The 27,983-nt window shown below is 51.1% G+C and overlaps 1 protein-coding gene across 2 annotated transcripts in view; it reads left to right on the top strand.

Moving 5' to 3' along the window:
• The window catches only part of FBXW4 (F-box and WD repeat domain containing 4), a 79,866-nt gene that overhangs the window by 31,830 nt on the left and 20,053 nt on the right, over positions 1 to 27,983 (top strand). For both annotated transcript variants that reach the window (XM_032952495.2, XM_032952497.2), the window contains 2 exons: positions 6,847 to 6,912; positions 11,035 to 11,175. In XM_032952495.2, coding sequence (XP_032808386.2) covers positions 6,847 to 6,912; positions 11,035 to 11,175 — 207 coding nt within the window. The remainder of the gene's footprint in view (positions 1 to 6,846; positions 6,913 to 11,034; positions 11,176 to 27,983) is intronic.

The raw sequence follows: 27,983 nt of genomic DNA, 5'->3' as shown, positions 1-27,983 counted from the left end.
CATTTGTCTTCCCATTGGGCATGTTTACACACCGCACCAGGTACTCATTTGAGGCCGAGTCTACCTAGGGGAAGCCCAGGACCGTTTCAGATAAGTCACTGGTGTTGGCCATGAGCGGGAATCGTCACCGGGTTCATAGCGCGGCACGCTAACCACGACACTACCGCCCTCCAGACAAAGACACACGCTGGCACGCACACACACACACATTGGCACACACACCCACAGACAAGAGCGCACACATTCCCATTCTCTCGTGTTCGACTCGAGAGGCATTTTGGTCGTAAAAAAGTGAAAGGAAGTAACATTTAATATTTGGCCGAAGCACTCTCCCCAGATTAATGTTTTCCAGTGACATTTTGCTAATTGAGTTAGGCCACCTCGTACGAGCTTTGGGTTCACCGACTCATCAGCGGAGCGGAGCCATGAAAAAAACAATCAAAGTGATTTCCTGCTCCAATGAACATCGTGGCATCGGTGTTCAGCTCCCGCTAGCAGCCGTGCAGAGGCGGTGGTGGAAATTCCACATTGCGATTGCGGGAGATGTTAACCACCTCGCCTGGTATACAGGAGGTTGTGGGTTCGATCCCGACCTTTATGACTGTATATTTGGAGTCTGCTTGTTCTCCGTGTGGTCGCATGGATTTGTCTGCGGGTCCTCCGGTTTTTCCCTCCACATTTATTGTCTGAGTTATTGTCTGCTACTAGCTCAGTGGGCCTTACCTTGTAAAAAGAAAGTTATTTAGAGGGACAACTGTTTTCTTCCACACAAAACAGTACTCGTTTTATGGACCCCAGGGGGAGAGGAGGGATGATGGGCTGAGTCAACCCCCCCACCCCAATCAGGAGTTCAACTCGCGACGTTTCAGTTACGAGCCATTCGCTTTCCCGCTGAGCCACCCGGGCGGACTGCACAATCGACTGGACCCATCCTGGAGTACGGTTAGACTCGGTTGTGAATGATGCCGCTGTGTCCCCTCGTAAAGGGTCACCGGGGTCCACGTATGTCAACATCGTCATCATGAGCCATGTCCTGTCCACCGCTTGATGAAAGCCCCACCCATCGTGCCGAAGCCACGTCTCGTGGTCTTGCAAAGCAGCGGTCCGACGAGATCCCGATCTCATCGTCGCCCCACTCCCTGCCACGGCCGTTCTGCCGGGCGCGCGACCCTCCTTTGACTGCCGCTCCATCGCCAGCCTCGACCGCCTCCGTCCCTCGCCGCGTCGGGTCCCCGCGGCCTCCTGTCCGCCCCTCGGTAGTCGGCGTGACGTCTCCGACTCGCGCGCTCCTCGCATTGGGGGATCTCGATCCACGACGCGAGCGCCCCCCCCCAACCCCCACGCTCTGTGAAGATGTAGGGGTCGTGGGAGGGGGGAGCGGAGGGTGGTGGGGTAGGGGGGGCGCTCCGGACGCCGTTGCGCCAACGTCGCGCGCGGATGCCCCTCCGTCTGCGCGGTGCGGCTGGACGGATGAATCGGGGATTGTGGCCGGGCGATGTCGCGCGGCCGCGCTCGCCCCGGCGTACAAAGCGGCCCCCTGTGCTCCTCGCCGTGCCCCCCCCCCCGTGCCCCCCCACCAATGACCTTTTCCTGACAGCGGGCATTGTGAGCCGTGAGCTCAGCGCCGACTCGCTCCGGTGGTTGCCCACGGGCGCTGCGGTGGCGGAACGTAACGTGGAGTGGCGTTGGTGATGGTAGTGATATCGCAACGTGTGATGGTGGAGCAGTGTGGAGTGGTGGTAGTGGAGTGTAATGTGTGGTGGAGGTGGTGGTGATGGAGGAGTAATGTGGGGTGGCATTAGTGGGCGTTGTGGTCCTGTGTGGTAGTGGTGACGGTAGCGGTGTTGTATTATGTGGTAGGATTGGTGGTGGTAGTAGTAGATGATGCAGTGTGTGGTGAGTACCTGGTGCGGTGTGTAAACATCGCCACTGGGGAGACAAAGGCAGCCGGATGTGGTGCTGACCACGCACCACCTCGTGTGCCGTGGTGGCCTTCATAGGTACTCGCTAACAACACTTGCCCCAACAGTCTGTTAAGGCTATACGGGGGATCTTTGTCTTGTGTCTGTGCGTGTGTCTGTGCCTTCATGCCGTGCTTCTGTCGGAATCTCTGCGAGTCTGTGCGGCCATCTATCTGTCTGTCAGCTGATGCCTCATTCCTTATCCACAGCCTCATTAATCCAACACAATGTGGAGTTACATAGCGTCTACATGTGACGGCATCTCAAGACGCACACACAGTGGGCATGTTTATTTCACAGAGAAAGGGGCAGTCGGTCATAATCAGAGGAGCAAGGCCTTGAGCCTGGAGTTGAACAGGGGTGGGGAGTCAGCAGCACAGTTGGATGGGGGAAGGGAGTTACACACCATGGATGCAGCAGAGGAGAATGAGCGACCTCCCACTGAGTGAAGCTTGAATTGGGGCTTCCACGTAAAATCTCGCTTGCACAGGGGAGTAGAGTGAGATGAGAGGGGAGAGGCAGGAGAGTGAGTGGAGGGGAGTGGAGTGAGATGAGAGGGTAGAGGTAGGAGAGTGAGTGGAGGGGAGTGGAGTGAGATGAGAGGGTAGAGGTAGGAGAGTGAGTGGAGGGGAGTGGAGTGAGATGAGAGGGTAGAGGTAGGAGAGTGAGTGGAGGGGAGTGGAGTGAGATGAGAGGGGAGAGGCAGGAGAGTGCGTGGAGGGGAGTGGAGTGAGATGAGAGGGGAGAGCGGCTAGCCAGGGGGAGTCCATGGGGGATCTTGACGGTGAGTGCGATGTCGGAATTGATCCGGGATTGGATCTGGAGCTAGGGCAGGGGTTCGTGGGGTCACGTGGGCCCGTTCGCGGGTGCGGAGTCTGGCAGCGGAATTTTGGATCGTTTGGAGACGAGGGATGGATGTGGGGAGGTGAGGAGTGTGGGGAGGAGTGTGGGGAGGTGAGGAGTGTGGGGAGGTGAGGAGTGTGGGGAGGTGAGGAGTGTGGGGAGGTGAGGAGTATGGGGAGGTGAGGAGTGTGGGGAGGTGAGAGATGCGGGGAGGTGAGAGATTGTAGGGGGGGGGGGGGCTGTCGAGGAGGGAGTTCCGGCAGTGGAGTGGGGATGCGATGGAGGCAGGGGTGAGGGTCGCGGCGGCAGCAGCTGGGTGACAAAAGCGATGGGCCAACCGGTTGTCTAGGGGCCACGGCGGCCCGCACGCCATGATATCGGTGGCGCGAGGAGCGGCCTTTGTTTGGCGTCACCGCCGCACCGGGAATCGCTGTAATTGCCTCCGCGCCGTCCGCGACGCGTCTGGGATGAGCAGTCAAAGCGCAGCGAGAAGAAGAAGAAGAATTGATGACAGAACCACGCGCTCGCTCCGCCCGCCCTTTGTTAACGTCAGGTCATGGGGTCGCGCACACCAAATATTTGGGCTGCGCGGCCCCGTGAGGTTGATTGGGGCAAATTGGGTCGCGCGGCCGGTAATTACTGATGGGGAGTGGAGGGGGACGCTGGTGCGGGTATGGGCGAGCGAGGGGAGGGGCTCACGGAGCTGATGGCCGTGGTGTGCGGTGGGGGGGGGGGGGCGTGCGGTTGGGTCGGCGAGCGGTGGGTTGTGTGGTTGGGGCAGGTGAGTGGTCAAGTCAGGAGAGTGGTGAGCTGTGCGTGCTTCATTGTTGCAGTGGGTGAGTCGGGTGAGTCGGGGAGTTAGGTGAGCGGTTAGGTGAGTCAGGCGAATGGTTAGCGATGTGCGTGACTAGTCAGGTGAGTGATGAGTGATAGGTGAGGCGGGTGAGTGTAGGTGAGTTGGCCGTGTGTTAGCGCGCCTGGATTAGAGACAGCGCTGAAGGCACCATTATCTCCACATTCACAGAGCCTCACCCTCCCCCACCCTGCCTCACCCTCCCCCACCCTGCCTCACCCTCCCCCACCCTGCCTCACCCTCCCTCACCCTGCCTCACCCCGCGTCTCACCCTGCCTCACCCCGCGTCTCACCCTGCCTCACCCTCCCTCACCCTGCCTCACCCTGCCTCACCCTCCCTCACCCTGCCTCACCCTGCCTCACCCTGCCTCACCCTGCCTCACCCTCCCTCCCCCTGCCTCACCCTGCCTCACCCTCCCTCACCCTGCCTCACCCTGCCTCACCCTCCTCACCCTGCCTCACCCTCCCTCACCCTCCCTCACCCTCCCTCACCCTCCCTCACCCTGCCTCACCCTCCCTCACCCTGCCTCAGCCCGCGTCTCACCCTCCACTCTACTCCCGGCTCCCTCACCTTCTTCCCTGTCTGCGCTCTCCCTCACTCACCCCTGTCCGTCTCCGACTGTGTGAGAGTCGGGGCTCGGGGTTTGTGTTCACGCCAGGGTGAGAGGGGTTCGGGTCAAGTTCTGACGTCTGTGTTGGTGTTGGGGTTAAATTTGGCGTTGGGGTTAAATTTGGCGTTAGGTTCGAATCGGGGTTCAAGTTCGTCAGGGTTCAGGTCACGGTCAGGATGAGGGTGTTGGGGAGGCTTAGGCTCAGGATTAGGTGAAAGGCAGCTTTGGGGTTGAGGTCACGATAAGGGCCATGGCTAGGGTAAGTGTTAGGATCATGTTACATCTCGGGTCAGGATCAGGGTGTATGCAGCTGACTCCAGGGTTTACGGGCAGGAGTAAGATTCACAGTCTGGGTGAGGGGTCGAATTCACTGCACCTCTGTGTGTGGGGGTCCGAATCCCAGGAGTAATTTTCATTTGACCCGCATCAGACGGGGTTCGTCGTCACCTGATCGCCTTGATCCGATTAGGGAGTTGCAGGTTAAGAATCCGGTCGTGAAGGAGGGGGGGGGGGGTCAAACGGAGACGGGGAGGTGGTGGCTGCCTCACTGATGATCACCAATCAGGCCAAGACTGCGGAGCCACGCTCATCCCACACAGCCCCCTAGCGGCCAGCGGCGCGTACATCATCATCATCATCACGGCGGCCGGTACTCCCACGTGGGAGGCCGGGCAGATTGGTGGTGTGCCGAGTGCTGCTCGCGAGAACCTATTAAGGGCTGGAGCAGCGCGGCGCATAAAGGGCCACGACCCGGTCGCCTTTGTCTCCCCAATTGCTGATGCTTGCACACTGCACCAGGTGTACTGATGTACGGTGTCCCCCAACAGACGACGTGGGCTCTCCTGGGGGTTTTTGTGTGTGCACGTTGCGTGTGTGGGGTGCATCTTCCTGTCTGTGAGTGTGTGAGGTTCATCTTCGTTTCTGTGTGTGTGAGTGTGTGGGGTTCATCTTTGTCTCTGTGTGTGAGTGTGTGGGGTTCATCTTTGTCTCTGTGTGTGAGTGTGTGAGGTTCATCTTTGTCTCTGTGTGTAGGAGTGTGTGGGGTGCATCTTCGTCTCTGTGTGTGAGGTTCATCTTCGTCTCTGTGTGTAGGAGTGTGTGGGGTGCATCTTTGTCTCTGTGTGTGTGTGAGGTGCATCTTTGTCTCTGTGTGTGAGTGTGTGAGGTTCATCTTTGTCTCTGTGTGTAGGAGTGTGTGGGGTGCATCTTCGTCTCTGTGTGTGTGTGAGGTGCATCTTTGTCTCTGTGTGTAGGAGTGTGTGAGGTTCATCTTTGTCTCTGTGTAGGAGTGTGTGAGGTTCATCTTCGTCTCTGTGTGTGAGTGTGTGGGGTGCATCCTCCTGTCTGTGGAGGAATGTGTGGGGTGCATCTTTGTCTCTGTGTGTGTGTGGGGTGCATCTTCGTCTCTGTGTGTGAGTGTGTGAGGTTCATCTTTGTCTCTGTGTGTGAGTGTGTGAGGTGCATCTTTGTCTCTGTGTGAGTGTGTGAGGTTCATCTTTGTCTCTGTGTGTGAGTGTGTGAGGTTGATCTTTGTGTGAGTGTGTGGGGTTCATCTTTGTCTCTGTGTAGGAGTGTGTGAGGTGCATCCTCCTGTCTGTGTGTGTGTGAGGTTCATCTTTGTCTCTGTGTGTGAGTGTGTGGGGTGCATCTTTGTCTCTGTGTAGGAGTGTGCGAGGTGCATCTTTGTCTGTGGAGGAGTATGTGAGGTTCATCTTCGTCTCTGTGTGTGAGTGTGTGAGGTTCATCTCTGTGTCCGTGTGTAGGAGTGTGTGAGGTTCATCTTTGTCTCTCTGTGTAGGAGTGTGTGGGGTGCATCTTTGTCTCTGTATGTGAGTGTGTGAGGTTCATCTTCGTCTCTGTGTGTAGGAGTGTGTGAGGTTCATCTTCGTCTCTGTGTGTGAGTGTGTGAGGTTCATCTTCGTCTCTGTGTGTGAGTGTGTGAGGTTCATCTTTGTCTCTGTGTGTGAGTGTGTGGGGTGCATCTTCGTCTGTGGAGGAGTATGTGAGGAGTGGTGGGATAGTCATTACGGACCCGGCTCACCTGAGTTACATTCCTGGCCATAGCCAACATCCGTGATATCTGAATGTGTCTCCTAGTGCGGTGTGTAATAAACATCCACACTGGGGAGACAAAGGCGGCCGGGGGTGGCGGCGTGGTTTCTGCCACACCCATCCGTGCCAGCAGTAGTATTAATAATATCAATAGTAGTAGCTATGGTAGTAGTAGTGGCAATAGTATTAGTGGTGGCTGTAGTAGTAGTTGTGGCAATAGTATTAGTGGTGGCTGTAGTAGTAGTTGTGGCTGTAGTATTAGTGGTGGCTGTAGTAGTAGTTGTGGCTGTAGTATTAGTGGTGGCAGTAGTATTAGTTGTGGCTGTAGTATTAGTGGTGGCAGTAGTAGTAGTAGTTGTGGCTGTAGTATTAGTGGTGGCTGTACTAGTAGTTGTGGCTGTAGTATTAGTGGTGGCTGTAGTAGTAGCTATGGGAGTAGTAGTTGTGCTATTCGCTCACAGCACTTGCCCCAAAAGTCTGTTAAGGCTACACGGCGGGTCTTTGTCTTTGTCTCGTGTGTGAGCAGCTCGTTCGTGACCGGCACGGCCTGCTGCGGACACCACGCGCCCCTCCGGATCTGGGACCTGCAAAGGTGCGCGAGTCTGCTGTGTGGTGTTCCCTCCGTCACGGGGAGCGGTGGCGCAGTGGTTAGCGCACTGCGCTACCAACCCGTCGACCCGAGCTGATTCCCACTCACGGTCAATACCAGGGATGATTATCCGAACCGGCTCTGGGCCTCCCCTTGGTCGACTCTTGTCTTATAAATGAGTAACTGGACCGGTCTGTAAACATCAGCACTGGGGAGACAAAGGCGTCCGGGCGTGGTGTTGGTCACTGACCACCCCCCTGTGCGTTGTGTCGGTCGTTCTTCATAGCTGCTCGCTGACAGTACTTTACTCGCGAGTCTGAAAGGCTACACGGGGGATAGTTGTCTTTGTTATCGCTGGCGTGTACACGCGAGTGTGTGTACAGGCTGTCATGGACTTGGGTATTTGTTTCTGAGAGAGCATGCAGTCTCGTGTGCACGTGTGTAATGGATCTCTCTCATGCTTGCACACGTGTCTCGGTAACACGTGCATGCAGTGCGGGGTGTGCACGGGCTTTGTGAGTGCGTGTGTGTGTCAACCCTTGTGCCACAACCACGTGTGTGTGTGTGTCAGCACTTGTGCCACAACCACGTGTGTGTGTGTGTCAGCTCTTGTGCCACAACCACGTGTGTGTGTGTGTGTCAGCACTTGTGCCACAACCACGTGTGTGTGTGTCAGCTCTTGTGCCACAACCACGTGTGTGTGTGTGTCAGCTCTTGTGCCACAACCACGTGTGTGTGTGTGTCAGCACTTGTGCCACAACCACGTGTGTGTGTCAGCTCTTGTGCCACAACCACGTGTGTGTGTCAACCCTTGTGCCACAACCACGTGTGTGTGTGTGTCAGCTCTTGTGCCACAACCACGTGTGTGTGTGTCCGTGTCCCACTTGTGGATTGGGAAGGGGTGGAGGGACGGAGTTAGGAGGAGGAATTCGCGGAGAGAAGAGGTGGGGACTGCGTGATGTAGGTAGGCGTGGATGAGGTGATGGTACCGGTGGTGGTTATTTATGGGAGTGGTGGACGAGGTGGAGAGGGAGGAGGAGATGGAGCTTGCTATTGGATGGAGGTGGGGGAGAGAGAGCAGAGGAATTCCTTCTCCGTGCCGAGCCCTAATCAGCCGCGACAGTAACGGCTGATAGATCGTGAGCCGAGCCAACAGAAAGCCGAGGACGTTCCGACGCCGTCGACGTTCAAGTGCGGTCAACTTTGTCCCGCGGTGACGCCGCCGATTCCTCCAAGTTGTCCAATTAATCAAAGGCAGATGGAGCAAGCGTTCGTGGCTCGGTTACAGAGAACAGTGCCGACTGTAGAGTGGACGAGCTGAGCGCGTGGAGCAGCTGCCGCGAATATCCACGACCCCCCCTCCCCACCTCCACACTTGCTCCCTCCGCACACCTGCGGCGGTTTCTCAATGCGTTAATTGTTCATTGGTTAATCAGGAGGCGAATTGGCCCAGGAGTAGATCTGTTATTCTCGCGCAGGTAACACGTGAACACCAATGCTAAGACCCCCCACACCGTGTAGCCTTGAGCAGACCTTCAGTAAGACTCCCACTTGCACCCACTCTCACTAACACACTCATTAACACACTCACTAACACACTCACTAACACACTCACACACTCACTAACATACTCACTAACACTCACTAACACACTCATCAACTCACACACACTCACTAACACACTCACACTCACTAACACACAAACACTCACTAACACACAAACACTCACTAACACACTCACTAACACACTCACTAACACATTCATTAACTCACTAACACACTTACACACTCACTAACACACTCACACACTCACTAACACACTCATTAACGCACTAACACACTCACTAACACACTCACTAACACACTCATTCACTCACTAACACACTCACTAACACACTCATTAACGCACTAACACTCACTAACACACTCATTAACGCACTAACACACTCACTAACACACTCACTAACACACTCACTAACACATTCATTATCTCACTAACACGCTCACTAACACACTCACTAACACACTCACTAACACACTCAGTAACTCACTAACATACTCATTAACGCACTAACACACTAACACACTCACTAACACACTCACTAACACATTCATTATCTCACTAACACGCTCACTAACACACTCACTAACACACTCATTAACTCACTAACACACTCACTAACATACTCATTAACGCACTAACACACTCACTAACACACTCACTAACTCACTAACACACTCACTAACACACTCATTAACTCACTAACACGCTCACTAACACACTCACTAACTCACTAACACACTAACTCACTAACACACTCACTAACACACTCACACACTCATTAGCTCACTAACACACTCATTAACGCACTAACACACTCACTAACACACTCACTAACACACTAACTCACTAACACACTCACTAACACACTCACACACTCATTAGCTCACTAACACACTCATTAACGCACTAACACACTCACTAACTCACTAACACACTCACTAACTCACTAACACACTCACTAACACACTCACTAACACACTCACTAACTCACTAACACACTCACTAACTCACTAACACACTCACTAACTCACTAACACACTCACACACTAACACACTCACACACTCATTAGCTCACTAACACACTCATTAACGCACTAACACACTCACTAACACACTCACTAACACACTAACTCACTAACACACTCACTAACACACTCACACACTCATTAGCTCACTAACACACTCATTAACGCACTAACACACTCACTAACTCACTAACACACTCACTAACTCACTAACACACTCACTAACACACTCACTAACACACTCACTAACTCACTAACACACTCACTAACTCACTAACACACTCACTAACTCACTAACACACTCACACACTAACACACTCACACAGTCATTAGCTCACTAACACTCATTAACGCACTAACACACTCACTAACTCACTAACACTCACTAACTCACTAACACTCACTAACTCACTAACACACTCACTAACTCACTAACACACTCACTAACACACACTAACACACTGACTAACACACCCGCAAGACAAAGATCCCCCGTGTAGCCCGAACAGACTGTAGGGGCAAGTGCTCTTAGCGAGCAGCACCTGTGAAGGCCGGGACGGTGTGTGAGGGGGTGGGTGGCCAGCACCACGCCCGGCCGCCTTTGTCTCCCTCGTGGCGATGTTTACTACACACCGCACCAGGTACTCGACTGATTTCGGGGAATGGAAATCGGGTCACCGGGTTTGTAGTGCGGTGGGGTAACCACTACACCACCGCTCCCCACGCACAAAAATACACATCAACACAACAACAACAACAGCCATTCGCCACTAAGTGGCGGTGACGTCACCACGACGCTTGTGCCAGGCCTAGCACATCAACACACACACACAGTCACATACTCCCAAACTTAGAGAGTTACTAATTCAGGCATATACACAAACGTATTAGTATACACATGAATCCACAAATACCACCAAAGACACACGAACACACAGACGCGTACAATCACGTGCACATGTTTAAGATTTCTCACTAATCCATGATGTACACGAACACACACGAACACACACGCACACGAACACACACGTACACGCACGCACGTGCACGTGTTTGAGATCCCTGGCCACCGAGGGGACCTTATTGAATTAAGTGGTTGGGGGGGGGTTGGAGGGGTGTGGTCTTACCCCCCTCCCACTATTGCTAAGGAGATTCATGTTTATGCGCTGCTTGACATGCGTACACGTGTAGGGGTCTGTGTGTACACACGTGTGCCTGTCTGTGTACGTACGTGTGCGTCTGTACATGTAGATCGACTCGGCCTTAACTTGGACCCTGTTTGTGGGGTGTTTGTATATTCAACATCAGCATTGGGTTGTGGTGCACACCACAACCCCTGGTGTCTCGTGCCAGCCCTCATGGAGGATTTCAAATCGCACCCGCCCCAACAGTCTGTTAAAGGCTACACGGGGGACCTTTGTCTGCTAGATCACGTGACCAGTCACTGCTCCAGCAGCGTGATTGGCCGTCTCAATTTGACAGCGAGTCGATGAAAACGTCGATTGTTGCGCCGTGCCGTCGTGTCCCCACTCACAGAGGGGATCTGCTGGGCTCCCTGGGCTCGGAGTTCCGACACGGCGCCGGGGTCCTCGGGGTCCAGTTTGAGACCCCCTCCGTGCTGCTGTCGTGTGGCCACGACACCTTCCTCCGCCTGTGGGACACGCGCAGCAGCATGAGGTGGGGCGCCACGCTGCCACCCCACCACGGTGCCACCCCACCACGCTGCCACCCCACCACGGTGCCACCCCCACCACGGAGCCACCCCCACCACGGTGCCACCCCACCACGGTGCCACCCCCACCACGGTGCCACCCCCACCACAGTGCCACCCCACCACGGTGCCACCCCCACCACGGTGCCACCCCCACCACGGTGCCACCCCACCACGGTGTCACCCCACCACGGTGCCACCCCACCACGGAGCCACCCCACCACGGTGCCACCCCACCACGGTGCCACCCCCACCACGGAGCCACCCCCACCACGGTGCCACCCCACCCTGAACTGGCCCCACCTTTGCGCAACCCACCGCTCGCCCCCATCGTCCCGTGTGCACAGACACATGGGAGACGCTCTCTCTGGGGACCCCAGGTCCAGGTGAGACCTCGATGCCCTGAGACCCTCAAGGCCAGATGAGATCCCCTTCCTTGGTCCATATGAGACCCGATTTGTGAGATCCCCTTTCCTAAGACCCCAAATCCAGGTGAGACCCTCTCCCCACACCCCCATGTTGCGTGACCCCAGCAGGCCGTGACCCATGGCTCACGCCCAGACGCCGTGCGTGAGCACGCGTTAACAAGTTCCACGCGTGACTGCGTGCGTGTATTAGTGCACGTGTGTGTGTGTGAGTGAGTGCGTGCGTTTCACGTCGGTGTATAGTCTCGCGTCGTGTTTAGCACACAGCGCTGTGAACCAAGTGGCCCGAGTTCAATTCGTTACGCTCAGCCAACGTCGCCGATGAATATCTGAGCCGGTCCTGGGCCTCCCCCTAGGTCGACTCGGCCACAAAATGGGCATCTGGTGCGGCGTGTAAACATGAGCACTGGGGAGACAAAGGCTGCTGCCGGGCGTGGTGCTGGCCGTAAGGCGGTGGTCCAGGCCACGCCACCGTGTGCGCCACCTTGGCCTGCGCGCCGGCTCACCGCAACTTTGCCACCAACAGTCTATTGAGGCTTTAAGGGGACCTTTGTATTTGTCTCGAGTGAGCGTGTGCGTACAGCTTGCGTGTAGCGATCACAACAACCCGTAAACACCAAGGGGCCGTGAGCGGTGTAGTCGTCACGGCAACTGCGACGCGTGAAACAACCCACACGCACTGCACCCCGTCGGGAGGTGGGGGTCGGTGGGGGTCGGTGGGGGTGGTGGGGGGGGCGATTGGGGGGCAGGGAGTGGTGCCAGGTCAGGTTATCCTACCTCTACCCCTACCCTAACTCTACCGCGAAATGTAACTCTCTCACTAACTCCATCCCTAACCTTATCTCTATCCCTAACTCTAGCCTAATTCTACCCCTAACTCTAACCCTAACTCCAGCCCAAACCCTCACTCTAACCCTAATGCTACCCAGAACTGTACAGCCGACCCCTGACCCGACCCTGAGCCCCGCGGGGCGGTGAGGCCGCGGGCCGTCACCGTGGATCCCGTCCCGCTCACCGTGCCGCCGGCCGTCACCGCGGGTCCTGTCCCACGCTCCGTGCGTGAGGCCGCTGACCGTGCGGGGTTTGCGTTGGGATCGTGCGACTCCGGCCCGTAGGGGGCCCTGCCGGCCGTGGCGCCGCCGTCGTGAAGAGAGCGGCGTTGGGGGCGCCCTGGGCAGTGGGGACCACGTGGAGTCGGGGGTTGGAGGCGTGGGGGGGGGGGGGCTGTGGTGTGGCATGAGAGGTGGGGTAGGCTAAGGGCAGCCTGGTCTTGACTTTTCGTGGGGCTGCTGTGGTCTGGTTTTTGGGATAGACTGGGCTGCCCTGGTCTGGGGTCAGACATGGGATCAATTGTAGGTACAGTTACTGTGCAGACGCATTGTCAGCTAAAGTCACAATTACAAACGACGAAATCACAATTATATAACTTACCCAAGGTTCGGATTGGTTTCAGATAGACTGGGCCGGTGTGCCCTGGGTTGTGGGATTCACTCGGTCGGTGTGCCCTGGGTTTTAGATAGAGGGGTTCTGCTTGCGTTGATTTATCATGCCTACTCGTTGATAATGACGTTGGTTTGGCTCCAACATCGGCTGCACTGCACATGGTCTTCGTTGGTGAGGCCAACGTTTGGGTTGGGGTGGCCCGTTCTGGCTCGGGCTGGGCTGGTTATGGCCTGCGGCAACTGGGCTGATCTGGCCCCCCCAGACAGCAGACCGCTGCTCTTATTGCCGTAGCTGTTTCTGCTGCTGACGATGTTGTTCTGTTGGTGCCCCTGGGACAGATGTGAGTCGTACGCCCCCCGCTCGCCCTCCCCGCTCCCAGGCAGATGCAGTTCCCCCACCCCACCTCCTCTTCCCCTCTGCCCGGTCGCGTCGCGCAGAAAGCACGTGAATTCACGAATGGGCTCCCCGCGGCCCGCCGCGCGCCGCCCATTAGAAACAGGTGTCCACCGCGCGCCGTGGGGACAGCTCGTTAGGCCTGTAACTGAGCTGCTGGGGCGGGGGGGGGCAGGCGGTGTGGGGGACCCCCCTCTACCTCACCACCCCCTGCCTTCACTGCCTCTACCCTCCACCAGCAGCAGCACAGCGTCTCCCCCCCACCCCTCCTCACCTCTCCTCGCCCCCCCCCCCCCCCCCCCGCGGCTCCGTCTGCCCGGCGTGGAACACGGAGCCCGGTCCAGACTCCTTGGGGGGCTCGCGGTGCACCCCGCAGTGCGCGCGCGTCTGGTTGAAGAGTAACGGGCGGCCCCCAACCACCCTACCCCCCTCCCCCACCCCCCCAGCGATTCGATTAATTTGTTACATTTCAAGGGCCGCGATTTGATTAAAACCCCCCCCGAGCGCTGTTCAGCCCCCGGTGCTCGTGCGCCTCGCGCGCTTTCCCCACGCACGACTGCCCCGGGCGCCTTCAGAAGTTGCTGCGAGGAATTTGAGGGGTTGGAGGCCCGGGTGAGATCTCCCACCTCGGCTCGTGCAAGTTCCGGATCGTGAATGAAGCTGGGACTTTGAGTTCCGTCAGCGCGTGAAGCAGCCAGCCAGGAGGGAGCCGTCGCAGCGGCTCAAAAAAGGGAATTTGAAGTTTTCCACCCCCAATTGCATGAGAGGAAGCCTTCATTTTTTGGTTGAACACGTAGTCGGCTTTCGTGACCAATGTCATCCATAATACGAGTTTTTGGGGTTAGATTGCGTAAATATATAAATGTTGCGTCGTTGGACCCGTCACCACCCGACACAGCCAATTAGTAAGGTTCGTCACGTAAACAGAACATGCCGATTTATTACGAGTACAGCACACCGGTGTGTTGGAGAGTAAATCCACAACATTTACAATCTGAGTACAATTATAAATGTTGTGGATTTACTTTCCAACACACCGGTATGCTGTACTAGTACCAGTGTACTAGTAACGAATTGGCACTTTTGTTTACGTGACTAACCTTTTTAATTGGCTGTGTCGGGTGGTGGCGGGTTTAACGACACATTTATATTTACGCGATCTAACCCAAAAAAAACCCTCTATTAGTAGTTATGGTAGCAGTAGTAGTGGCAGTAGTAGTAGTAGTTGTGGCAGTAGTAGTAGTTGTGGCAGTAGTAGTAGTGGTGACAGTAGTAGTCGTGGTGGCAGTAGTATTAGTTGTGGCAGTAGTAGTAGTGGGGGCAGTAGTAGTAGTGGTGGCAGTAGTAGTAGTGGTGGCAGTAGTAGTAGTAGTGGCAGTAGTAGTAGTTGTGGCAGTGGTAGTAGTGGTGGTAGTAGTAGTAGTGGTGGCAGTAGTAGTGGTTGTGGCAGTTGTAGTGGTTGTGGCAGTAGTAGTAGTTGTGGCAGTAGTAGTAGTGGTGGCAGTAGTAGTAGTGGTGGCAGTAGTAGTAGTGGTGGTAGTAGTAGTAGTGGTGGCAGTAGTAGTGGTTGTGGCAGTTGTAGTGGTTGTGGCAGTTGTAGTGGTTGTGGCAGTAGTAGTAGTTGTGGCAGTAGTAGTAGTGGTGGCAGTAGTATTAGTGGTGGCAGTAGTAGTGGTTGTGGCAGTTGTAGTGGTTGTGGCAGTAGTAGTTGTGGCAGTAGTAGTAGTGGTGGCAGTAGTATTAGTGGTGGCAGTAGTAGTAGTGGTGGCAGTGGTAGTAGTTGTGGCAGTAGTAGTAGTTGTGGCAGTAGTATTAGTTGTGGCAGTAGTATTAGTTGTGGCAGTAGTAGTAGTGGTGGTAGTAGTAGTAGTAGTGGCAGTAGTAGTAGTTGTGGCAGTGGTAGTAGTGGTGGCAGTAGTAGTGGTTGTGGCAGTTGTAGTGGTTGTGGCAGTAGTAGTAGTGGTGGTAGTAGTAGTAGTGGTGGCAGTAGTAGTAATGGTGGCAGTAGTAGTAGTGGTGGCAGTAGTAGTAGTTGTGGTAGTAGTGGTGGCAGTAGTATTAGTTGTGGCAGCAGTAGTACAGTGAGGAAAAAAATATTTGGTCCCCTGCTGATTTTGTACGTTTGCCCACTGACAGATAAATGATCAGTCTACGATTTTAATGGTAGGTTTATTTGAACAGTGAGAGACAGAATAACAACAACAAAAATCCAGAAAAATGCATGTCAAAGATGTTATAAATTGATTTGCATGTTAATAAGGGAAATAAGTATTTTACCCCTTGTTGGCAATCACAGAGGTCAGACGTTTCTTGTAGTTGGCCACCAGGTTTGCACACATCTCAGGAGGGATTTTGTCCCACTCCTCTTTGCAGATCTTCTCCAAATCATTAAGGTTTCGAGGCTGACGTTTGACAACTCGAACCTTCAGCTCCCTCCACAGATTTTCTATGGGATTAAGGTTTGGAGACTTGCTAGGCCACTCCAGGACCTTAATGTGCTTCTTCTTGAGCCACTCCTTTGTTGCCTTGGCCGTGTGTTTTGGGTCATTGTCATGCTGGAATACCCATCCACGACCCATTTTCAATGCCCTGGCTGAGGGAAGGAGGTTTTCACCCAAGATTTGACGGTACATGGCCCCATCCATCGTCCCTTTGATGCGGTGAAGTTGTCCTGTCCCCTTAGCAGAAAAACACCCCCAAAGCATAATGTTTCCACCTCCATGTTTGACGGTGGAGATGGTGTTTTTGGGGTCATAGGCAGCATTCCTCTTCATCCAAACACGGCGAGTTGAGTTGATGCCAAAGAGCTCCATTTTGGTCTCATCTGACCACAACACTTTCGCCCAGTTGTCCTCTGAATCATTCAGATGTTCATTGGCAAACTTCAGACGGGCATGTATATGTGCTTTCTTGAGCAGGCGGACCTTGCGGGCGCTGCAGGATTTCAGTCCTTCACTCCGTAGTGTGTCACCAATTGTTTTCTTGGTGACTATGGTCCCAGCTGCCTTGAGATCATTGACAAGATCCTCCCGTGTAGTTCTGGGCTGATACCTCATCGTTCTCATGATCATTGCAACTCCACGAGGTGAGATCTTGCATGGAGCCCCAGGCTAAGGGAGATTGACGGTTCTTTTGTGTTTCAACCATTTGCGAATAATCGCACCAACTGTTGTCACCTTCTCACCAAGCTGCTTGGCAATGGTCTTGTAGCCCATTCCGGCCTTGTGTAGGTCTACAATCTTGTCCCTGAAATCCTTGGAGAGCTTTTTGGTCTTGGCCATGGTGGAGAGTTTGGAATCTGATTGATTGCTTCTGTGGACAGGTGTCTTTTATACAGGTAACAAGCTGAGATTAGGAGCACTCCCTTTAAGAGTGTGCTCCTAATCTCAGCTCGTTACCTGTATAAAAGACACCTGGGAGCCAGAAATCTTTCTGATTGAGAGGGGGTCAAATACTTATTTCCCTCATTAAAATGCAAATCAATTTATAACATTTTTGACATGCGTTTTTCTGGATTTTGCTGTTATTCTATCTCTCACTGTTCAAATAAACCTACCATTAAAATTATAGACTGATCATTTTTTTGTCAGTGGGCAAACGTACAAAATCAGACAGGGATCAAATACTTTTTTTCCCTCACTGTAGTTGTGACAGTAGTAGTAGTGGTGGCAGTAGTAGTAGTGGTGGCTGTAGTATTAGTGGTGGCAGTAGTAGTGGTGGCAGTAGTATTAGTGGTGGTAGTAGTATTAGTGGTGGCAGTAGTAGTTGTGGCAGTAGTAGTAGTTGTGGCACTAGTAGTAGTGGTGGCAGTAGTAGTAGTAGTGGCAGTAGTAGTATTAGTTGTGGCAGTAGTAGTATTAGTTGTGGCAGTAGTAGTATTAGTTGTGGCAGTAGTAGTATTAGTTGTGGCAGTAGTATTAGTGGTGGCAGTAGCAGTAGTGGTGGCAGTAGTAGTAGTGTTGGCAGTTGTAGTATTAGTTTTGGCAGTAGTATAAGTTGTGGCAGTAGTAGTAGTTTTGGCAGTAGTAGTAGTGGTGGCACTGGTAGTAGTGGTGGCAGTAGTATTATTGGTGGCAGTAGTACTAGTTGTGGCAGTAGTAGTACAGTGAGGGAAAAAAGTATTTGATCCCCTGCTGATTTTGTACATTTGCCCACTGACAAAGAAATGATCAGTCTATAATTTTAATGTTAGGTTTATTTGAACAGTGCGAGACAGAATAACAACAACAAAAATCCTGAAAAACGCATGTCAAAATGTAACGAATTAATTTGTATTTTTATGAGGGAAATAAGTATTTGACCCCTCTGCAAAACATGACTTAGTACTTGGTGGCAAAACTCTTGTTGGCAATCACAGAGGTCAGACGTTTCTTGTAGTTGGCCACCAGGTTTGCACACATCTCAGGAGGGATTTTGTCCCACTCTTTGCAGATCTTCTCCAAGTCATTAAGGTTTCGAGGCTGATGTTTGACAACTCGAACCTTCAGCTCCCTCCACAGATTTGCTATGGGATTAAGGTCTGGAGACTTGCTAGGCCACTCCAGGACCTTAATGTGCTTCTTCTTGACCCACTCCTTTGTTGCCTTTGCCGTGTGTTTTGGGTCATTGTCATGCTGGAATACCCATCCACGAACCATTTTAAATGCCCTGGCTGAGGGAAGGAGGTTCTCACCCAAGATTTGACGGTACATGGCCCCGTCCATTGTCCCTTTGATGCGGTGAAGTTGTCCTGTCCCCTTAGCAGAAAAACACCCCCAAAGCATAATTTTTCCACCTCCATGTTTGACGGTGGGGATGGTGTTCTTGGGGTCATAGGCAGCATTCCTCCTCCTCCAAACACGGCGAGTTGAGTTGATGCCAAAGAGCTCAATTTTGGTCTCATCTGACCACAACACTTTCACCCAGTTGTCCTCTGAATCATTCAGATGTTCATTGGCAAACTTCAGACGGGCATGTATATGTGCTTTCTTGAGCAGGGGGACCTTCCGGGCGCTGCAGGATTTCAGTCCTTCACGGCGTAGTGTGTTACCAATTGTTTTCTTGGTGACTATGGTCCCAGCTGCCTTGAGATCATTGACAAGATCCTCCCGTGTAGTTCTGGGCTGATTCCTCACCGTTCTCATAATCATTGCAACTCCACGAGGTGAGATCTTGCATGGAGCCCCAGGCCAAGGGAGATTGACAGTTCTTTTGTGTTTCTTACATTTGCGAATAATCGCACCAACTGTTGTCACCTTCTCACCAAGCTGCTTGGCAATGGTCTTGTAGCCCATTCCAGCCTTGTGTAGGTCTACAATCTTGTCCCTGACATCCTTGGAGAGCTCTTTGGTCTTGGCCATGGTGGAGAGTTTGGAATCTGATTGATTGCTTCTGTGGACAGGCGTCTTTTATACAGGTAACAAGCTGAGATTAGGAGCACTCCCTTTAAGAGTGTGTTCTAATCTCAGCTTGTTACCTGTATAAAAGACACCTGGGAACCAGAAATCTTTCTGATTGAGAGGGGGTCAAATACTTATTTCCCTCATTAAAATGCAAATCAATTTATAACATTTTTGACATGCGTTTTTCTGGATGTTTTTATTGTTATTCTATCTCTCACTGTTCAAATAAACCTACCATTAAAATTATAGACTGATCATTTCTTTGTCAGTGGGCAAACGTACAAAATCAGCAGGGGATCAAATACTTTTTTTCCCTCACTGTATTTGTGACAGTAGTAGTAGTAGTGGTGGCAGTGGTAGTAGTTGTGGCAGTAGTAGTAGTGGTGGCAGTAGTAGTAGTTGTGGCAGTAGTATTAGTGGTGGCAGTAGTATTACTGGTGGCAGTAGTAGTAGTTGTGGCAGTAGTAGTAGTTGTGGCAGTAGTAGTAGTTGTGGCAGTAGTAGTAGTGGTGGCAGTGGTAGTAGTGGTGGCAGTGGTAGTAGTGGTGGCAGTAGTAGTAGTGGTGGCAGTAGTAGTAGTTGTGGCAGTAGTAGTAGTGGTGGCAGTAGCAGTAGTGGTGGCAGTAGTAGTGGTGGCAGTAGTAGTAGTTGTGGCAGTAGTAGTAGTAGTGGTGGCAGTAGTAGTAGTTGTGGCAGTAGTAGTAGTTGTGGCAGTGGTAGTAGTGGTGGCAGTGGTAGTAGTGGTGGCAGTAGTAGTAGTTGTGGCAGTAGTATTAGTGGTGGCAGTAGCAGTAGTGGCAGTAGTAGTAGTAGTGGTGGCAGTAGTAGTAGTGGTGGCAGTAGTAGTGGTTGTGGCAGTAGTAGTGGTTGTAGCAGTAGTAGTAGTGGTGGCAGTAGTAGTTGTGGCAGTAGTAGTAGTGGTGGCAGTAGTAGTAGTGGTGGCAGTAGTAGTGGTTGTGGCAGTAGTAGTAGTGATGGCAGTAGTAGTAGTAGTGGTGGCAGTAGTATTAGTGGTGGCAGTAGTAGTAGTGGTGGCAGTAGTAGTAGTTGTGGCAGTCGTAGTAGTAGTGGTGGCAGTAGTAGTAGTGGTGGCAGTAGTAGTAGTTGTGGCAGTAGTAGTAGTTGTGGCAGTAATAGTTGTGGTGGCAGCAGTAGTATTAGTTGTGGTAGTAGTAATGGTTGTGGCAGTAGTAGTAGTGGTGGCAGTAATAGTAGTGGTGGCGGTAGTAGTAGTGGTGGCAGTAGTAGTAGTCGTGGCAGTAGTAGTAGTGGTGGCAGTAATAGTAGTGGTGGTAATAGTAGTGGTGGAAGTAGTAGTAGTTGTGGCAGTAGTAGTAGTAGTGGTGGCAGTAGTAGTAGTTGTGGCAATAGTAGTAGTTGTGGCAGTGGTAGTAGTGGTGGTAGTAGTAGTAGTAGTGGTGGCAGTAGTAGTAGTGGTGTCAGTAGTAGTAGTTGTGGCAGTAATAGTAGTAGTGGTGGCAGTAGTAGTAGTTGTGGCAGTAGTAGTAGTGGTGGCAGTAGTAGTGGTGGTGGTAGTAGTAGTTGTGGCAGTAATAGTGGTTGCAGTAGTAGTAGTGGTGGCAGTAGTAGTAGTTGTGGCAGTAGTAGTAGTTGTGGCAGTAGTAGTAGTGGTGGCAGTAGTAGTAGTTGTGGCAGTAGTAGTAGTTGTGGCAGTAGTAGTAGTGGTGGCAGTAGTAGTAGTGGTGGTAGTAGTAGTAGTTGTGGCAGTAGTAGTGGTGGTGGCAGTAGTATTAGTGGTGGCAGTAGTAGTAGTTGTGGCAGTAGTAGTAGTTGTGGTAGTAGTAGTGGTGGCAGTAGTAGTAGTTGTGGTAGTAGTAGTAGTTGTGGTAGTAGTAGTTGTGGTAGTAGTAGTTGTGGCAGTGGTAGTAGTGGTGGCAGTAGTAGTACTTTTGGCAGTAGTAGTAGTGGTGGCAGTAGTAGTAGTGGTGGCAGTAGTAGTATTAGTTGTAGTAGTAGTAGTGGTGGCAGTAGTAGTTGTGGTGGCAGTAGTAGATGTGGTAGTAGTAGTAGTGGTGGCAGTAGTAGTAGTGGTGGCAGTAATAGTAGTGGTGGTAGTAGTAGTGGTGGAAGTAATAGTAGTTGTGGCAGTAGTAGTAGTGGTGGCAGTAGTAGTAGTTGTGGCAGTAGTAGTAGTTGTGGCAGTAGTAGTAGTGGTGGCAGTAGTAGTAGTGGTGGCAGTAGTAGTAGTGAGGTCAGTGGTAGTAGTTGTGGCAGTAGTAGTAGTGGTGGCAGTAGTAGTTGTGGCAGTAGTAGTAGTGGTGGCAGTAGTAGTAGTGGTGGTAGTAGTAGTAGTTGTGGCAGTAATAGTGGTGGCAGTAGTAGTAGTGGTGGCAGTAGTAGTAGTGGTGGCAGTAGTAGTAGTGGTGGCAGTAGTAGTAGTTGTGGTAGTAGTAGTGGTGGCAGTAGTAGTAGTTGTGGCAGTAGTAGTGGTGGTGGCAGTAGTATTAGTGGTGGCAGTAGTAGTAGTTGTGGCAGTAGTAGTAGTTGTGGTAGTAGTATTAGTTGTGGCAGTAGTATTAGTGGTGGCAGTAGCAGTAGTGGTGGCAGTAGTAGTAGTGTTGGCAGTTGTAGTATTAGTTTTGGCAGTAGTATAAGTTGTGGCAGTAGTAGTAGTTTTGGCAGTAGTAGTAGTGGTGGCACTGGTAGTAGTGGTGGCAGTAGTATTATTGGTGGCAGTAGTACTAGTTGTGGCAGTAGTAGTACAGTGAGGGAAAAAAGTATTTGATCCCCTGCTGATTTTGTACATTTGCCCACTGACAAAGAAATGATCAGTCTATAATTTTAATGTTAGGTTTATTTGAACAGTGCGAGACAGAATAACAACAACAAAAATCCTGAAAAACGCATGTCAAAATGTAACGAATTAATTTGTATTTTTATGAGGGAAATAAGTATTTGACCCCTCTGCAAAACATGACTTAGTACTTGGTGGCAAAACTCTTGTTGGCAATCACAGAGGTCAGACGTTTCTTGTAGTTGGCCACCAGGTTTGCACACATCTCAGGAGGGATTTTGTCCCACTCTTTGCAGATCTTCTCCAAGTCATTAAGGTTTCGAGGCTGATGTTTGACAACTCGAACCTTCAGCTCCCTCCACAGATTTGCTATGGGATTAAGGTCTGGAGACTTGCTAGGCCACTCCAGGACCTTAATGTGCTTCTTCTTGACCCACTCCTTTGTTGCCTTTGCCGTGTGTTTTGGGTCATTGTCATGCTGGAATACCCATCCACGAACCATTTTAAATGCCCTGGCTGAGGGAAGGAGGTTCTCACCCAAGATTTGACGGTACATGGCCCCGTCCATTGTCCCTTTGATGCGGTGAAGTTGTCCTGTCCCCTTAGCAGAAAAACACCCCCAAAGCATAATTTTTCCACCTCCATGTTTGACGGTGGGGATGGTGTTCTTGGGGTCATAGGCAGCATTCCTCCTCCTCCAAACACGGCGAGTTGAGTTGATGCCAAAGAGCTCAATTTTGGTCTCATCTGACCACAACACTTTCACCCAGTTGTCCTCTGAATCATTCAGATGTTCATTGGCAAACTTCAGACGGGCATGTATATGTGCTTTCTTGAGCAGGGGGACCTTCCGGGCGCTGCAGGATTTCAGTCCTTCACGGCGTAGTGTGTTACCAATTGTTTTCTTGGTGACTATGGTCCCAGCTGCCTTGAGATCATTGACAAGATCCTCCCGTGTAGTTCTGGGCTGATTCCTCACCGTTCTCATAATCATTGCAACTCCACGAGGTGAGATCTTGCATGGAGCCCCAGGCCAAGGGAGATTGACAGTTCTTTTGTGTTTCTTACATTTGCGAATAATCGCACCAACTGTTGTCACCTTCTCACCAAGCTGCTTGGCAATGGTCTTGTAGCCCATTCCAGCCTTGTGTAGGTCTACAATCTTGTCCCTGACATCCTTGGAGAGCTCTTTGGTCTTGGCCATGGTGGAGAGTTTGGAATCTGATTGATTGCTTCTGTGGACAGGCGTCTTTTATACAGGTAACAAGCTGAGATTAGGAGCACTCCCTTTAAGAGTGTGTTCTAATCTCAGCTTGTTACCTGTATAAAAGACACCTGGGAACCAGAAATCTTTCTGATTGAGAGGGGGTCAAATACTTATTTCCCTCATTAAAATGCAAATCAATTTATAACATTTTTGACATGCGTTTTTCTGGATGTTTTTATTGTTATTCTATCTCTCACTGTTCAAATAAACCTACCATTAAAATTATAGACTGATCATTTCTTTGTCAGTGGGCAAACGTACAAAATCAGCAGGGGATCAAATACTTTTTTTCCCTCACTGTATTTGTGACAGTAGTAGTAGTAGTGGTGGCAGTGGTAGTAGTTGTGGCAGTAGTAGTAGTGGTGGCAGTAGTAGTAGTTGTGGCAGTAGTATTAGTGGTGGCAGTAGTATTACTGGTGGCAGTAGTAGTAGTTGTGGCAGTAGTAGTAGTTGTGGCAGTAGTAGTAGTTGTGGCAGTAGTAGTAGTGGTGGCAGTGGTAGTAGTGGTGGCAGTGGTAGTAGTGGTGGCAGTAGTAGTAGTGGTGGCAGTAGTAGTAGTTGTGGCAGTAGTAGTAGTGGTGGCAGTAGCAGTAGTGGTGGCAGTAGTAGTGGTGGCAGTAGTAGTAGTTGTGGCAGTAGTAGTAGTAGTGGTGGCAGTAGTAGTAGTTGTGGCAGTAGTAGTAGTTGTGGCAGTGGTAGTAGTGGTGGCAGTGGTAGTAGTGGTGGCAGTAGTAGTAGTTGTGGCAGTAGTATTAGTGGTGGCAGTAGCAGTAGTGGCAGTAGTAGTAGTAGTGGTGGCAGTAGTAGTAGTGGTGGCAGTAGTAGTGGTTGTGGCAGTAGTAGTGGTTGTAGCAGTAGTAGTAGTGGTGGCAGTAGTAGTTGTGGCAGTAGTAGTAGTGGTGGCAGTAGTAGTAGTGGTGGCAGTAGTAGTGGTTGTGGCAGTAGTAGTAGTGATGGCAGTAGTAGTAGTAGTGGTGGCAGTAGTATTAGTGGTGGCAGTAGTAGTAGTGGTGGCAGTAGTAGTAGTGGTGGCAGTAGTAGTAGTTGTGGCAGTCGTAGTAGTAGTGGTGGCAGTAGTAGTAGTGGTGGCAGTAGTAGTAGTTGTGGCAGTAGTAGTAGTTGTGGCAGTAATAGTTGTGGTGGCAGCAGTAGTATTAGTTGTGGTAGTAGTAATGGTTGTGGCAGTAGTAGTAGTGGTGGCAGTAATAGTAGTGGTGGCGGTAGTAGTAGTGGTGGCAGTAGTAGTAGTCGTGGCAGTAGTAGTAGTGGTGGCAGTAATAGTAGTGGTGGTAATAGTAGTGGTGGAAGTAGTAGTAGTTGTGGCAGTAGTAGTAGTAGTGGTGGCAGTAGTAGTAGTTGTGGCAATAGTAGTAGTTGTGGCAGTGGTAGTAGTGGTGGTAGTAGTAGTAGTAGTGGTGGCAGTAGTAGTAGTGGTGTCAGTAGTAGTAGTTGTGGCAGTAATAGTAGTAGTGGTGGCAGTAGTAGTAGTTGTGGCAGTAGTAGTAGTGGTGGCAGTAGTAGTGGTGGTGGTAGTAGTAGTTGTGGCAGTAATAGTGGTTGCAGTAGTAGTAGTGGTGGCAGTAGTAGTAGTTGTGGCAGTAGTAGTAGTTGTGGCAGTAGTAGTAGTGGTGGCAGTAGTAGTAGTTGTGGCAGTAGTAGTAGTTGTGGCAGTAGTAGTAGTGGTGGCAGTAGTAGTAGTGGTGGTAGTAGTAGTAGTTGTGGCAGTAGTAGTGGTGGTGGCAGTAGTATTAGTGGTGGCAGTAGTAGTAGTTGTGGCAGTAGTAGTAGTTGTGGTAGTAGTAGTGGTGGCAGTAGTAGTAGTTGTGGTAGTAGTAGTAGTTGTGGTAGTAGTAGTTGTGGTAGTAGTAGTTGTGGCAGTGGTAGTAGTGGTGGCAGTAGTAGTACTTTTGGCAGTAGTAGTAGTGGTGGCAGTAGTAGTAGTGGTGGCAGTAGTAGTATTAGTTGTAGTAGTAGTAGTGGTGGCAGTAGTAGTTGTGGTGGCAGTAGTAGATGTGGTAGTAGTAGTAGTGGTGGCAGTAGTAGTAGTGGTGGCAGTAATAGTAGTGGTGGTAGTAGTAGTGGTGGAAGTAATAGTAGTTGTGGCAGTAGTAGTAGTGGTGGCAGTAGTAGTAGTTGTGGCAGTAGTAGTAGTTGTGGCAGTAGTAGTAGTGGTGGCAGTAGTAGTAGTGGTGGCAGTAGTAGTAGTGGTGTCAGTGGTAGTAGTTGTGGCAGTAGTAGTAGTGGTGGCAGTAGTAGTTGTGGCAGTAGTAGTAGTGGTGGCAGTAGTAGTAGTGGTGGTAGTAGTAGTAGTTGTGGCAGTAATAGTGGTGGCAGTAGTAGTAGTGGTGGCAGTAGTAGTAGTGGTGGCAGTAGTAGTAGTGGTGGCAGTAGTAGTAGTTGTGGTAGTAGTAGTGGTGGCAGTAGTAGTAGTTGTGGCAGTAGTAGTGGTGGTGGCAGTAGTATTAGTGGTGGCAGTAGTAGTAGTTGTGGCAGTAGTAGTAGTTGTGGTAGTAGTAGTAGTTGTGGCAGTAGTAGTAGTTGTGGTAGTAGTAGTTGTGGTCGTAGTAGTTGTGGCAGTGGTAGTAGTGGTGGCAGTAGTAGTACTTGTGGCAGTAGTAGTAGTGGTGGCAGTAGTAGTAGTGGTGGCAGTAGTAGTATTAGTTGTGGTAGTAGTAGTAGTGGTGGCAGTAGTAGTTGTGGTGGCACTAGTAGATGTGGTAGTAGTAGTAGTGGTGGCAGTAGTAGTGGTGGTGGCAGTAGTAGTAGTTGTGGCAGTAGTAGTAGTTGTGGCAGTGGTAGTAGTGGTGGCAGTGGTAGTAGTGGTGGCAGTAGTAGTAGTTGTGGCAGTAGTATTAGTGGTGGCAGTAGCAGTAGTGGCAGTAGTAGTAGTAGTGGTGGCAGTAGTAGTAGTGGTGGCAGTAGTAGTGGTTGTGGCAGTAGTAGTGGTTGTAGCAGTAGTAGTAGTGGTGGCAGTAGTAGTTGTGGCAGTAGTAGTAGTGGTGGCAGTAGTAGTAGTGGTGGCAGTAGTAGTGGTTGTGGCAGTAGTAGTAGTGATGGCAGTAGTAGTAGTAGTGGTGGCAGTAGTATTAGTGGTGGCAGTAGTAGTAGTGGTGGCAGTAGTAGTAGTTGTGGCAGTCGTAGTAGTAGTGGTGGCAGTAGTAGTAGTGGTGGCAGTAGTAGTAGTTGTGGCAGTAGTAGTAGTTGTGGCAGTAATAGTTGTGGTGGCAGCAGTAGTATTAGTTGTGGTAGTAGTAATGGTTGTGGCAGTAGTAGTAGTGGTGGCAGTAATAGTAGTGGTGGCGGTAGTAGTAGTGGTGGCAGTAGTAGTAGTCGTGGCAGTAGTAGTAGTGGTGGCAGTAATAGTAGTGGTGGTAATAGTAGTGGTGGAAGTAGTAGTAGTTGTGGCAGTAGTAGTAGTAGTGGTGGCAGTAGTAGTAGTTGTGGCAATAGTAGTAGTTGTGGCAGTGGTAGTAGTGGTGGTAGTAGTAGTAGTAGTGGTGGCAGTAGTAGTAGTGGAGTCAGTAGTAGTAGTTGTGGCAGTAATAGTAGTAGTGGTGGCAGTAGTAGTAGTTGTGGCAGTAGTAGTAGTGGTGGCAGTAGTAGTGGTGGTGGTAGTAGTAGTTGTGGCAGTAATAGTGGTTGCAGTAGTAGTAGTGGTGGCAGTAGTAGTAGTTGTGGCAGTAGTAGTAGTTGTGGCAGTAGTAGTAGTGGTGGCAGTAGTAGTAGTTGTAGCAGTAGTAGTAGTTGTGGCAGTAGTAGTAGTGGTGGCAGTAGTAGTAGTGGTGGTAGTAGTAGTAGTTGTGGCAGTAGTAGTGGTGGTGGCAGTAGTATTAGTGGTGGCAGTAGTAGTAGTTGTGGCAGTAGTAGTAGTTGTGGTAGTAGTAGTGGTGGCAGTAGTAGTAGTTGTGGTAGTAGTAGTAGTTGTGGTAGTAGTAGTTGTGGTAGTAGTAGTTGTGGCAGTGGTAGTAGTGGTGGCAGTAGTAGTACTTTTGGCAGTAGTAGTAGTGGTGGCAGTAGTAGTAGTGGTGGCAGTAGTAGTATTAGTTGTAGTAGTAGTAGTGGTGGCAGTAGTAGTTGTGGTGGCAGTAGTAGATGTGGTAGTAGTAGTAGTGGTGGCAGTAGTAGTAGTGGTGGCAGTAATAGTAGTGGTGGTAGTAGTAGTGGTGGAAGTAATAGTAGTTGTGGCAGTAGTAGTAGTGGTGGCAGTAGTAGTAGTTGTGGCAGTAGTAGTAGTTGTGGCAGTAGTAGTAGTGGTGGCAGTAGTAGTAGTGGTGGCAGTAGTAGTAGTGGTGTCAGTGGTAGTAGTTGTGGCAGTAGTAGTAGTGGTGGCAGTAGTAGTTGTGGCAGTAGTAGTAGTGGTGGCAGTAGTAGTAGTGGTGGTAGTAGTAGTAGTTGTGGCAGTAATAGTGGTGGCAGTAGTAGTAGTGGTGGCAGTAGTAGTAGTGGTGGCAGTAGTAGTAGTGGTGGCAGTAGTAGTAGTTGTGGTAGTAGTAGTGGTGGCAGTAGTAGTAGTTGTGGCAGTAGTAGTGGTGGTGGCAGTAGTATTAGTGGTGGCAGTAGTAGTAGTTGTGGCAGTAGTAGTAGTTGTGGCAGTAGTAGTAGTTGTGGCAGTAGTAGTAGTTGTGGTAGTAGTAGTTGTGGTCGTAGTAGTTGTGGCAGTGGTAGTAGTGGTGGCAGTAGTAGTACTTGTGGCAGTAGTAGTAGTGGTGGCAGTAGTAGTAGTGGTGGCAGTAGTAGTATTAGTTGTGGTAGTAGTAGTAGTGGTGGCAGTAGTAGTTGTGGTGGCACTAGTAGATGTGGTAGTAGTAGTAGTGGTGGCAGTAGTAGTGGTGGTGGCAGTAGTAGTATTAGTTGTGGTAGTAGTAGTGGCAGCAGTAGTAGTGGTGGTAGTAGTAGTGGTGGCAGTAGTATTAGTTGTGGTAGTAGTAGTGGTGGCAGTGGTAGTAGTGGTGGTAGTAGTAGTAGTGGTGGCAGTAGTAGTAGTGGTGGCAGTAGTAGTAGTTGTGGCAGTAGTAGTAGTAGTTGTGGCAGTGGTAGTAGTGGTGGCAGTGGTAGTAGTGGTGGCAGTAGTAGTAGTGGTGGCAGTAGTAGTAGTAGTTGTGGCAGTAAT

This window comes from Petromyzon marinus, chromosome 11 (genome assembly GCF_048934315.1).
Source record: "Petromyzon marinus isolate PM22_M1 ecotype Great Lakes invasive population chromosome 11, UKy_Petmar_22M1.pri1.0, whole genome shotgun sequence".
Lineage (NCBI taxonomy): Eukaryota > Metazoa > Chordata > Hyperoartia > Petromyzontiformes > Petromyzontidae > Petromyzon > Petromyzon marinus.
This window is presented reverse-complemented; position numbering and strand designations above follow the sequence as displayed.